Source organism: Glycine soja, chromosome 8 (genome assembly GCF_004193775.1).
Source record: "Glycine soja cultivar W05 chromosome 8, ASM419377v2, whole genome shotgun sequence".
Taxonomy (NCBI): Eukaryota; Viridiplantae; Streptophyta; class Magnoliopsida; order Fabales; family Fabaceae; genus Glycine; species Glycine soja.
Window position 1 is genome coordinate 39,730,523 of NC_041009.1, and position 13,456 is coordinate 39,743,978.

General features: G+C 34.1%; 1 protein-coding gene across 1 annotated transcript; it reads left to right on the forward strand.

The window, feature by feature from the left end:
- Positions 1 to 3,205: 3,205 nt before the first annotated feature.
- On the forward strand, positions 3,206 to 5,847 carry LOC114424173 (protein MAIN-LIKE 1-like). Its single transcript, XM_028391026.1, has 4 exons — positions 3,206 to 3,325; positions 4,329 to 4,589; positions 4,685 to 5,341; positions 5,461 to 5,847. The coding sequence occupies exons 1-4, from the start codon at positions 3,206 to 3,208 to the stop codon at positions 5,845 to 5,847; spliced, it is 1,425 nt and encodes a 474-aa protein (XP_028246827.1).
- The last annotated feature ends 7,609 nt before the right edge of the window (positions 5,848 to 13,456 follow it).

Genomic DNA, 13,456 nt, shown 5'->3' on the forward strand with positions numbered 1-13,456 from the left:
CACCATGAAAATTATAAAAATAAAAGGGACAAGAAAAAATATTTTTCTCAAGCATTAATTGTAGTATTAAATATTTGTCTTGTCAATAAATATGATAAAACACTTTATTTTCGGTCTTTGAAGAACACTCCAAATTTGACGTGAGAATGTAGATAAACTTGTGTTGTGAATTACATTGTCATTGCTTTTTGGTGTACCTTTTGACGGAATTAATAGCTTTATCATTTGAGTTCTCATTTTTTATTTTACTATTCAACAAATCATATGAATAATATTCAAACATTCCCAGAGAGATGATAAGACAACATTAACTTGATCATAAATACTGCAAACTTGAGCTTTTGGCTATCAGCGTTTGATCTATTAGATGCATACTCAACACTTTCTATCAAAATGTTTTTCAGACACAATTTTTAAACTTAGTATTTATTTACATAAGATCAAAACATTTGATGGTCGTGATTCGACTTATCTTTCAACATAGTTTCATATTATTAAGTCAAAAAACATTTATATCTTAAAAATAAATTACGACTCCTAATTATTTTGATTAGATGCAAACAAATACAAATGATAAAAGTTGTGTCTGATGTGTTATCAGATCATGATTTATATCTTTGCGTTTTCAGATGATACATCCATATAAGACTAGCTGACATAATATTAAGTAATGTATTTAAGGCTTTTATTTAATATTCTGTGTCTTAGATCCTATTTTGCAAAAAAATATTTCCTATGAAGAATAAATAAAGTCTACAATCTAAAAATGCTAATCCTCATCAAAAGGTGCACTCTCCTAGTGTAGACCTACTGTGATGAAATAAGTGATTTTTCTATTGAAGTACAAGACACGCTAACCTATCAGCATGAACTTAGTATGAATAAGGAACATGCATTTAATGCAAGCATTAAATGCTCCAACGACCTAAAGACTTTAGACGAAGAACAAAGTAAAGAATCCAATCATTATGAGACAACAAATACTTGAAGATGAAGATTATAAAAAAAATAAGTTTTGAAGAAACAAAACACGAATTATCTTTCAAGAAAACATTCTTTTATTCTTTCTTGTAAAGCTTTCTGTAAATCTTTGTATAGATGCTAAGCTCTCAAAACATCTTATAAACCTGAAAGAAAAGACTAAAGTGCTAAGTGACTTATTCATCCGTACGACGATCACATATTAGTCATTGTGCAAACTTTCAACAAATCTTATTGATTTGTTTAGAGCCAATAATGACTTGATAGGACAAAAAATACTGGATTAAAGTCAAACTTAAGGTAGAGCTTGCATGTGTAAAAATCAAAAGTGATACTGGAAAATACTTGTAACTCTGTGACAAGTTAGTAGAAAGTTTGTGTATTACCAAAAACAGGATGTAATCTTGAGATAAAGACAAACTAATATAATTTATTTATGTTTTCCTTTAGTGCTTATTTTTGTGTTAATCAAGAAAGAGTTTGAATTTTTTTTTTAGATCTTGCATCTTGTTTTGATCTATCAAGAAATATATTTTTCTCATCTTCTACCAAGTCTTTCTCAAAACTTTCTTTATCTGTTTTTAGGTATATTTGCATAAGATGATAAACATGTTTTTAGTCTTAAAAAAAATTAAATTTCCAAAAGCACAATTTAACATCTCTTCTTATATTATTTGCTTCTATACATATCAATCCAAGCATTGTTGATGAAAAAGATACTTTGTAATGGTATATATCTAAATATTGATGTGCTAATTGTATATATCTAAATATTAGAATCATATATCATTTCAAGTAAAGAGCTAATTATATCATAAAGTAATACTTTGGAATTAAAATTTTACACATACTTTTATATGAATTAAATTTCTATTTTTTTTATATAAATTCTGTTTGTTGTATGTTTTAGTTGGATAATACCTTTTAAAAAAACTTGGATAATAATTGTGGTATATTTTATATTTGTTTATAAATATTTAGAACTAATTTAATTTAAAATAATATAGACTGTCATAATAGTATTCAAAACATAATTTATTTATGGAAATAATTTAATTTAATTTTTTTGGACCAACATAAATGTGATAATAAGTTATTTTCGTAAATAAATTATGGTCCATGAAACCAAAATTTATGTTAAATAAAATTACTGATAGGTTCGAAAGTCATCACAATCAATTGACGGAGACATTAATTTTGATTGAAACTGAAAGAAAAAATAATCTATTTTTATTTAAATTAATTTGATATGATACTCTGCATTTTGATTAATTCTATATTAAATTATTTTTCTATTTTATTTTTCTATCAAAATGTTATTAGTTTACTTTTATAAATAAATTTCATATTTAAATTCATTATGACTATTTAGCATTTAAATAAAGAAATCTAAAAATAAATTTAATTTTATTTATTTTTTATAAATAATTTATTTAGAGAAATAATTTATGTTATTTTTTTTATTTAGGGTAATATTTTAATTGTAGTTTTCTGATCAAAATAAATGTAATAAAAAGTTATTTTTTATATAAATTTTGATTTTTTTTATCCATATGAATTAAAGACCAATATAAAGAGGTTATAATAGCTCACACATACCAACTACTGAGCTCACATAAATTTAATTATCGTTCACCATAAAATCCAATTTGAATTCTATTATAATTTTATTTTTCAAATTTTTATTTTGTCCATCAAATTTTTTAATTTATTTTTAAAAATAAATTTGATATAATCTCATCATGATTACTTAACATTTAAATTAAATTATTTCTGAAAATAAATTTCACGTGAATTAATTTATGTAAATAATTTATTCAGGGATTTTTTTTAAGCTAATTTATTCAGGAAAATAGTTAATGTTAAAAATGGATTTTATTTGGGCCAATAATTTAATTGTTGTTGGGACATGCTAGGTGCACCCAGCAATGTTGCTGGTGCATCCAACAATTTTATGAAATGGCAAAATTGCCCTTAAGTTAAAATTTAAAAAGAAAATGCGCAGGCCTTTGTTTTCTTCCCCGCCTTTTTGCCTTCTTTCTTCTTGCTTCGTTTCTTCTTCCTCCGTGCCTTCCATCTGCCATTGTTGCGTTGCTGCGAAGCTTCCGTGGTGCCGTTGCTGCATTTCTGCCGTCGAGGTTAGTAACCCCTATCTCCCCTCCTCTCGTAGGTTAATTGTTTAGTTAGTTTAGGAGATGATGACTTTAGGGTAGAAGACCTCAAAATGGCGAAGAGCAACCGTTCCATTACTACCGGAAGAAGTTATTCCGATAGATTCTCCGGAAGAGGGTCTTTCAGTAGAAGAAAAGTTCTTCCGGAGAAGCTACCGGAACAAGTTCTTCCGGTAGCTTTACCAGAAGAACATTCTTCTGGTAGAACGTTTTGTTGTACCGGAAGAAGGTTCTTTCGGTAAAGCTACCGGAAGAAGGTTCTTCCGGTAAAGCTACCGGAAAAACTTGTTCTGGTAGCTTCTCTGGAAGAAGTTTCTTCTGGTAGAAGAAAAGATTCTTCCGGAGAAGTTACCGAAAGAACCTTCTTCCGGAGAAGCTACCGGAACAAGTTCTTCTAGTAGCTTTACCGGAAGAACCTTCTTCCAGTACAACAAATTGTTCTAACGAAAGAAGGTTCTTCCGGTAAAGCTACCGAAAGAACGTGTTCCGGTAGCTTCTCCGGAAGAACCTTCTTCCGGTATAACAAAACGTTCTACCGGAAGAAGGTTCTTCCAGTAAAGCTACTGGAAGAACGTGTTCCGGTAGCTTCTCCGAAAGAAAATTCTTTCGGTATAACAAAATGTTCTACCGAAAGAAGGAACAATTTTTTCCAAACTCAGTTTTTTTTATATAAATGATTTTTTTTTTTATAAATTTTGCTTTATAATAATTCAAATATTTATGATTTCATGGTGGTAAGTAAAAAAAATTAATTAAATATTATATATTAGGTTAAATTTTTGTTTTTTGTATTTGCATAAAAAATTTGGTATTAGGGTTAGGACCTAGTTGAGTGTAAGATATATGTTTAGTGGTTGAGTGTGTAGGGTTTAGTTTAGGGTAGTCAGTAATGCTTAGGGTAGTGTGATTAGGTTTTATAACGTAAGGCTGGAGATTTATGTAAATATATGTAGGTTTTTAATTATATGAATAGTTTATTTGCACAAAAAAATACGTGTTTTGCATGATTTGCAAATCATGGTTAGAACACGAGGTTTAGGTCATGCTTTAGCTAGGGTTATAGGCAGAGGTAGACAGGATGAGCATGATGCAGTCGATGTTCTCCAGAGGCGTAGGCCTACTGCATCAGCCCGTAGGTGACGAGTACATATTACAATTGATGAGGGTGTTCCTCAGGTGACTGAGGATGTTCCTCATATGGCAGAGGATGTTCCTCAGGTGACTGAGGAAGTCCCTCATATGACTGACGATGTTGCTCAGAGGAGTGAAGATGTTCCTCAGATGACCGCAGACGTAGATGCGACTGTTGCAGAGGACTTAGGTCGTGATGGTGCTGAGGGGTCACATGCTGATGAGGGATTTCCTGGTGGGCCACGTGACCCATCAGTTCTGACTTCATTTGCGGAGCATGTCGCACATGCCATTTGGATTGGACAGGTATTATAATTTCTTACTTTTTTCTTCTTGATTTGTTTGTCATTAATTTTTTTTATATTTGTGTATTTCAAATGATTTGTATTTCAATTCAAGAGCGTCCTGAGCTGAAGTTGGTGTCGCACGGGAGGAAGGTGGCGTTAATTGGGAGGCCAGTGCCTACGATTGAAGGGCTGGTTGTCGCCACAAGATTAAGTCCATTGATCGAGTGTTCAGTTGTAACCGGCGATCCTGGACTTATATCCGCATTTGTGGAGAGGTGGCACAGGGAGACCAACACCTTCCACCTTCCAGTAGGAGAGTTGACGATCACACTAGATGATGTGTCATCACTCCTCCATCTCCCTATAAGTGGCGCCTTCCACAGCTTCAAGGCTCTTTCCGTGGACAAGGCGGTATTTTTGTTGATGGAGTTGCTCGAGGTGTCTGGTGAGGAGGCTAGAGCCGAGACAGTACGAGCGCGCGGGGCATATGTACGCCTCTCATGGGTTCGGGAGATCTATGAGATGAGATGCCGGACACGACGATGGATTGTAGCAGCTCGTGCTTATCTCCTGCACCTGGTCGGTTGGACTCTTTTTTCTAACAAGAGTGCAACAAATGTTCATGTGGTGCATCTAGAGGCTTTTCGCGACCTGGGTCAGAGTGGGGGCTATGCCTGGGGAGCTGCGGCCCTGGTTTATATGTATGACCAGGTAGATGAAGCTTCTAGGATCACGACACGACAGATTGGGGGGTACCTTACTTTATTACAGGTAAATTTATTTTTGTTAATATGTTACATTGGATTATGATGTAAACATGTTTTTATGTTATGTTAACCTAATTTTTTTTGTAGTGTTGGACCTATGAGCATTTTCCGAGTGTGCATTAGTGTGTCACCGATGATGCGTATAAGGAGACGTCCCCTCGTGCCTCCCAGTGGCTGATAACAAAGGCTCATATGAAGGGAATTATAGGAGCGTCGTACCGGGCACGTTTTGATGATTTGACGGTCATAGACGTGTGCTGGTTTCCTTACAGTGACCATCGAGGGGTTAGGGGGTTTGAGATGATTTCATCGTTCCAGGGTCATTTGAGATGGGGTCCTACGTTGGTCACAGTTCGACCGGAGAGGGTGCTACGCCAGTTTGGGTACATTCAAAGCATCTCTCCGCTGCCTGTTAGTGCTTCATTGTCATATGATGATATAGATGACAGGTGGATGCATTTCTCGGACCACGTAGTAGCTGCGGGTAACCTTTGTGTAGTGCTTGGGTAGATATCTGCGGATTACATGGAGTGGTTTTTCCAGATATCTCACCCATTCATGATACCGACCTAGGCATGTGACCAGCCCAGACATGCACCTGCCCCAGACCATGAGGACTACATGCAGCCGGACATCCCACAGGTTCCGGTGGCATTTGACCCCCCTCGGCATGTAGTGGTAAGATTGTTTGCATGTTTAATGTTTGATGAATTGTTATTTATTTTAAATTTTGTAATAAATATTTTTTTATGACTGTCACAGGATGATTACGAAGGCTATGAGGCGATTGCAGAAAGGTTGGAGCATGTGCTTAACCTTAGTATGGTCACTACAGGGACAAAGTTACATGATATCACGCAAGATTGCGATCGCCAGGGGGGGTGCCAGCGCAAATGGAAGTGTTAGGGCTCGACAAAGACGGCGCACAGAGCATTGATGATGTTTTTTATGTTTTGATGTTGACATCATTTTTTGTATTTGTTACACTTTTTTGTTTAATATAGTTTACTTTTTTTGCACTCTATATGACACACCGATTCTGATTCTGATTCCGGTTCCGATTTCGATTCCGATTCTGATTCCAAAAATGATGACTTTCCTTCATAAGAATGAGATTAAAATTATAAATTTTTAAAAATAAGATAGCTAAATGTTTATGTTTTAAAGTAACATAGCTAAATTTTTTTAAAAATAGGATTTGGAGCCTTCACACATGTTCAAGTATCCATGTTCGGGGTTTTTTTAAAATTATGCGCGAGTCTCCTAAGACATTCGAGGGGCACTATTTCTCATGTTTGGACGTCAAAGAGTCCAAAAATAATAATATCGTCAGTCGGTTCCACCAAATAACACCTCAAAAACCAAGCACGAAATTAAAAAAAAAAAGGATTTGGAGCCTTCACACATGTTCAAGTACCCATGTTTGGGGTTTTTTTAAAATTATTCTCGAGTCGCCTAAGACATTCGAGGGGTGCTATTTCTCATGTTTGGACGTCAAAGAAGCCAAAAAAAATAATATTGTCAGCCAGTTCCACTGAATAACACCTTAAAAAACAAGCATGAAATTAAAAAAAAAAAGGATTTGGAGCGTTCACACATGTTCAAGTACCCATGTTTGGGGTTTTTTAAAATTATGCGCGAGTCGCCTAAGACATTCGAGGGGCACTATTTATCATGTTTGGACATCAAAGAAGCAAAAAAAAATAATATCGTCAGTCGGTTCCACCGAATAACACCTCAAAAAACAAGCACGAAATTATTAAAAATAGGATTTCCACCCTTCAATTTTATTATGGAATTTATACACGCTGTAAACAAACAGATAAAAGTTACATTAAAAACAAAAAAAGCAATGTTGCATTCATTCGTTTTGTGACGTGGCATCCACACCGTCTTCGAATTCCATACCATGTTTAGTAAAAATAGCTAAAATTTCTATTGGCCCATATTTTTTCCAGTAGTTAGACTGTACTAACACCTTCAGCACTTCATCATTGGTTTTCAGCTCATTAATTTCATATTTTATAACTTTATCTGAATACTCAAAATATCCTGGTTGTCGAAAAAACAATCGTCTTACTGCTTGTGATTCGTGAATTCCGTGAGGGGGAATCCCTTTAGATGCAACTTGCTTTATCAAATCCTTCAGTTCATCGAGGGTACATTCTGAAGGAATTTCAAATTTCTTTGGATTTTTTCCTGTGAACGCGCATCCTACAAATTTATTCTGGGGTGGCATGTTCCATCTCCCATTGTAATACAAGAGCGCTTCATGAGTAGGGGTCGTAGTGCATTCAAGTAAGTTTATTACTTCATCTGGTGTTCTTCCAACGGTGCATAATAACTCAATCGGACCAACACATGAAAATTGATCATTACACATTAACATTGTGTTGACATCGTCATCATTTATCAATTGCATACATTGAAAGCGAATTTGGTTACCTGTATGGGTGAATGGCTGACAGTAGTGAATTTCATCCAAAAATTGTCTGTCAGTTAGCAGAAGAGTATTGTGTATTCTAGTTTTTAGGCTTGCAAAATCACAACTGTTTGGTACTCGAATGGGCACCGGAGTGGAAGTTTGGAAGTAAACCCCACTATCATTGTGAATAATCGATCCATTTGGAAAAATGAAACCTAACCTTGAGTTGACAATCGTCTGACTGTTAGTTTCTCCTAAAAATGCCATACTTTGTGTATCAATTGGGAGAGTATGTGAAAGCAAGATAATGTGTGATTTATTAGCGTTTGTCGTGTCTCATATATATGCATGGTTCTCATCGACAGATTGCTTCACTTTTTTTTACAAAAGAACACGCGTGAACATGTTTCGTGTTTATGTTTCCTACTAAGTCAACGTCGTGTCACGCTCAAACTTTAATACGCATGCATATCATTATGTGTTGTCAATTATGACAACGATGTACCGTACATGCGTAATTGATTTTGGTTGCACCAACTAATTTTTTTCTTAACGCAACGAGTACTTAATAATTATCCTTTAATGGCTTACAACAAATTATATCGCATAATGAATACAATTAGATAAACAATGCATGTTCAGTCTTCATTTAGGTCGACATAGTCTCTTTTGAATGACATCAAGCTTGTGTACTGCTGCATTCTACTAATATATGGAGTTGGCCACTACTTTGCCTGAGAATAACAATTGGTTGACCACAACAACGCTAGAGGCGGTAAAGGACAACGGTATTTCAAATAAACATGTTGTGCGTGAACAAACATTATTAACTCAAATGAACCAGAGAAGTGATTGCATAATTCTTAGACTAACTACCTTCAATGTACCTGAACAAAATGATTTCCAAACACGTGACCGACACATATCATGCGGTGCACAGAAGAATCGGGTGGTGGTTGACTTCTAAGAGAAAAAAATGTCATGTTTTGTTTTCGGGACAACGACTCAAGGATTACGTTATACCGTGATGCAATGACATATCTCATTTCCGTTATATCCATCCACTTGTCCACACTAACCTGAATCAAGCAAACATACACATCTAAGTTATTTAAAGTTTGTTCTTAAAAAAAAAACCTAAAAACATACCTTGGAAAACCCATCAACAAGTATGGACAACCTTAATTGTTCAAATCTCTCTGTGCCACCGAAGAGGTTGGTGTAGTCATGCGACCATCTGCCAAGTTCTTTAATCAATTCGTTGCGCACCAATGGCCAAGAATCTTCCCCCATACCTAATAAACCGGCAATGGACCAATATCCACAGTTACCGTTCGCTTTCACATCCATAACATTGTGAATGAAATCCTGTATAAATGGCGCAAATTGATCCAACATCGGGATGATCCTTGTTGGCTTTGGCGATTTAGAAGATGATGCACTACGTTTCACTGAAGAGTTGCTGCTTTGAACAGAATGAAAAACATCAACATACTCTTAGTAAGACGGATCACGTTTTGTGGATCTTTGACTTCTTTTCATCGGTTTCTTCGATGCACCTTTAGTATTGACCTTTGAAGGAGGAGGGCACATAAAGTTATGATCAGGGTATGCAATATCTCGAAGTTTACTCTTGAGAGTTAGTTTGCCACACACATCAAGTTCCTCAAATCTTTTAGATATGGTTTCAATCTCTTCCTTGATGTTGACTTCGGCCTCACATAACCCTTGGTTTGAAAAGTAAAGTCTCCTCCAGAACATATGGACTGAATCCACTGGGATGCTGCCAACAGTATACCTAGAAAGCTCACATGCACAAGGAAGACCGAGCGTGCTTCTCATCACACAACCACAAGAAGAGGGATCGTTGTCGAGATAAGGTAGACGCTCAACCTCGCCAACAATCTCATTTAAAGCATTCCTTTAAACCATTCCAACAAGCATCTTGTATAAGGTTTTTTTAAATACATGTCCAGTCACATGCATACTGGTTTCAAAGGATGCTTTAATTTCAACGTGTTGTAGCGTGACCATGTTGTTCATAGCATCCCAAACACTACACAAGTCTCCAAGGCTATTTTGTAATACTTTTTTTAGAGCCCAATGAACTGATTCAACCCTACATTTAAAATACACAACAAACATGAAAAATATACAACAATTAAATACCATTTATTAATAATCCTTACTAGAAAAAAATAAGATTTTAATACCTGTTTGTTGTTGTGTTGCCTAGGTGCATGACCTTATTCGTCCAGGCTGTAATAAATTTTTCCTTGTGGGGGATAATCCATGTGTCGTTAACATAGTCAACGAACATTGGCCAAGGTGAACAAGCAATTTGAAACTTCTGAAGGGACTCATCGAATTCTTGTTTGGACGGATAATCAACCAAAGTACCCCAGTTATCCATCACATAGTCCCAGACATTTTTTTGACCGATTAAAGATTTGCACTTCGCCTTGACATTCTTATCAATGTGAAACCTACACAACAAGTTTTTACACTCTGGGAACACAATTTTCACTGCATTCATCAGTTCTAGGTCTCTGTCAATGACAATAACAACATGGAGACGATCGTTTCTTAAAAATAGACCTCGAAACCGTTCCAAAGCCCATACAATATTATTAACACGCTCACCCTTCAGAGATGCAAACCCAACAGAGAATGTCATCGCCGTTGGTGTCACCCCAACAAAGTCAAGTAGTGGGAGTTTGTACCTGTTGTTTTTGTAGGTACTATCTATAAAAAAAACACCAGATGACATGCATTGCATAACTTTACTGCATTTGGGTGACACCAAATCAGATCATGCACCACAAATTCATCCTTCAATCTATGCCAATGAATGTATTGATCACGTTCGAGAAACTTTATCAGATGTTGCATTTCAGTATCAACTCGTCTTATTGAAGAACGATATGCACTTCTTGCATTGTAAATTTGCTTGATCGTGGTGCAACTGTTGGCATTGTGTTCCTTCAACGTTAGCAAGATGTTTTTTGGTTTCACCATCGACTTTGTCATATCAACAATAATTTTCTTTTCATCCTTAGTCAATCGCCCAGCGTATGGATGTACAACTAAGGACTTGGCCAATTCATGATTATGAATCCCACATATCAACTTCACCATCCAACCTTCCCCTCCATGCACTGGTTTCCCACGAAGCCTGAAAGGACAACCACATTTTCTACTCTCAGTGTCTCTTCTAACGAATTCTTTATTCCTACACTTGTACAGACCACTCCTTTCACACCCAATTAACACAAATGAACTTCTTCCTCTGCTACCAGTATCTATGTCAGACCTCATAATCACTGCAACAAATCCGTTTTCATGGGCAACTGTTCGAGCCCACTGCAAAACATCATCTCAAGTACCAAAGACCTACAATGCAACTCCGACATATTAATTTTTATACGAAACATACATTCAACCAAATGACTCAAACTAATGAACATGATTACCTGACAGGTATTAAAAACATTGGAACAATCAACATGTGGTTCATTCACACCACATTCTTCTTCATTATCATAATTCATATGAACTTTTTGTGACATCGTATAATCATACGTCCATTGATCTTCGTCCATCTTAACGACATATTATTAAATTATGCATCATACACAAGTAATACAAAAGTTAAAACTAAATTATTTACTTAAACTAAAGTTAACACTATAACTAACAACTAATAAAATATTTCACTACTACAACAAAATACAATTATTTTATCTAAATCATTTAACAATATACCTAAATTATTATACCTAATTAAACCAATTATCCATAATTTAAAAATATCAAATACAAATATTATAAATTATAATATTCATATATATTAATTTTTTCACAAATTTAAAAACACAATTCCAAAAAAATTAAAAAAATATAGTTTTCGGAAGAACTTCTTCCGGAAGAAACAGTGTGAACTACCGGAAGAAGTTCGTCCGGAGACTTCTTTCGGAAGAAGCTCTTCTGGAAGTTGACACATCTTATTATGAAAGACTTTCTTCCGGAATAAGTAACATCAACTTCCGGAAGTGCTTCTTCCGGTAGAACGAACTTCTTTCGGAAAAAGTTTTTACTAAATAACCTTCCTCGCCATTTTACTGCTTATTCTGTAACATATGAACACAAAAAAAAACCATAAAATCCGTACCTCCAAGGGAATAAGAAGAGCAACTATGATAGAAACCACCAATATTTAACCTTCACCGAACAACTACTTCCAACAAACTTGCAAAAAGCACCAAAACTTGTAAAAACCACCCAGCACACAGGACGAGAGTGAAAGTGAAACACAAAGAAAGCATAAAACCGGAAGGCACAGTAAATTTAAAGAAAAACAAGATAGGGGCAAAATTATCATTAAAATTTTAAGAAAAGCAACGCTTGCATTAAATATTTTTTTAATTCGAATTATTATTATAAAATTTAATGCATATTTAATTCACGTTGTTATAAAATAAATAATATTTATTTAATATATATTAAATTTTGTAATACAAATAAAATGTTGTCATAAAAAATATTTTTTATTTTTAAAAAATATACAAATTACATAAGTAAATATTTATTATTCAAATTTACATGTGCATTAAATATGCATTAGAAATGTTAGTGATAATTATGAATAGTAATAATTTATGTATACTAATATTATTGATTTTATAATGTAATTGATTCATTAGTTTAGTTGGTTAGAGCATTGTCATAATAACCCCAGAATCTTGGGTTCGAGTCTTGGTCATTAATTTTTTTTAAAAGTATTTTCCAATAAAAACCTTCTTCTGAAAGAAAAACTTTGTATTCCATTGCCACAAGGGCATTTTTGTCCATTCAAAAAATTGCTGGTGCACCAGCAGTGTTGCTGGGTGCACCTAGCATGTCCCATTGTTGTTTCACGAAGCAGGAGACAAACTTTCATGACGAAGCCCATTAAGAAAGTATCCAAAGACCAATTATTCTCAACATTATTAGTTATCGAGTTTTTGTGTTCTCATTTTATTTAGGTCTTGTGAGTTGTGTCCTTCATAAAGTTTAATAAATGTTGTTAACGTTCGTTAATTCACGGAGTCTACGGTGTGAAAACGGAACTCTACTTTCGCTACCTGTATCGGCCCACTATTATAAGATAGAAGCGAGAATGAATTTCACATCGTAGACTTGGTCTTGTTAAATAACTAACGATCATGTTCTTCTAAAAAAATGTCATGTTTTGATTTTGTTAAATATTTTTTTATGGTCAACCGTGCATATAAATAGGTTTTCTAAAACTTAAATTATGTTTATTATTTGCCATCTTCATTCTAAATTTTATACTTTATAAATCTTAAATAATATAAAGTAAATAAAAACTAAAATAAAAATTTCACATATTTAAAACATAATATAATCAAATGTACGTGGACAATAGTAGAAATGTAGTACATGTACAATACTACTCCGTATCTGTTAAATATAAGAAAAAATATTACCCTAATTAAAAAAATGTTAATTATATTTAATTACATCAATTTTAATTAAAAATATATATTTTTTAATTTATTCTTAATTAGAATTTGATATAAAAATAAAAAATATTAAAACTGATACTTCAATTAAATTGAATAAAATATATTTTAAAGATAGAAACATTAAATATGATAAAATTAATAATATTTTTTTATATTTGGGAAAAAA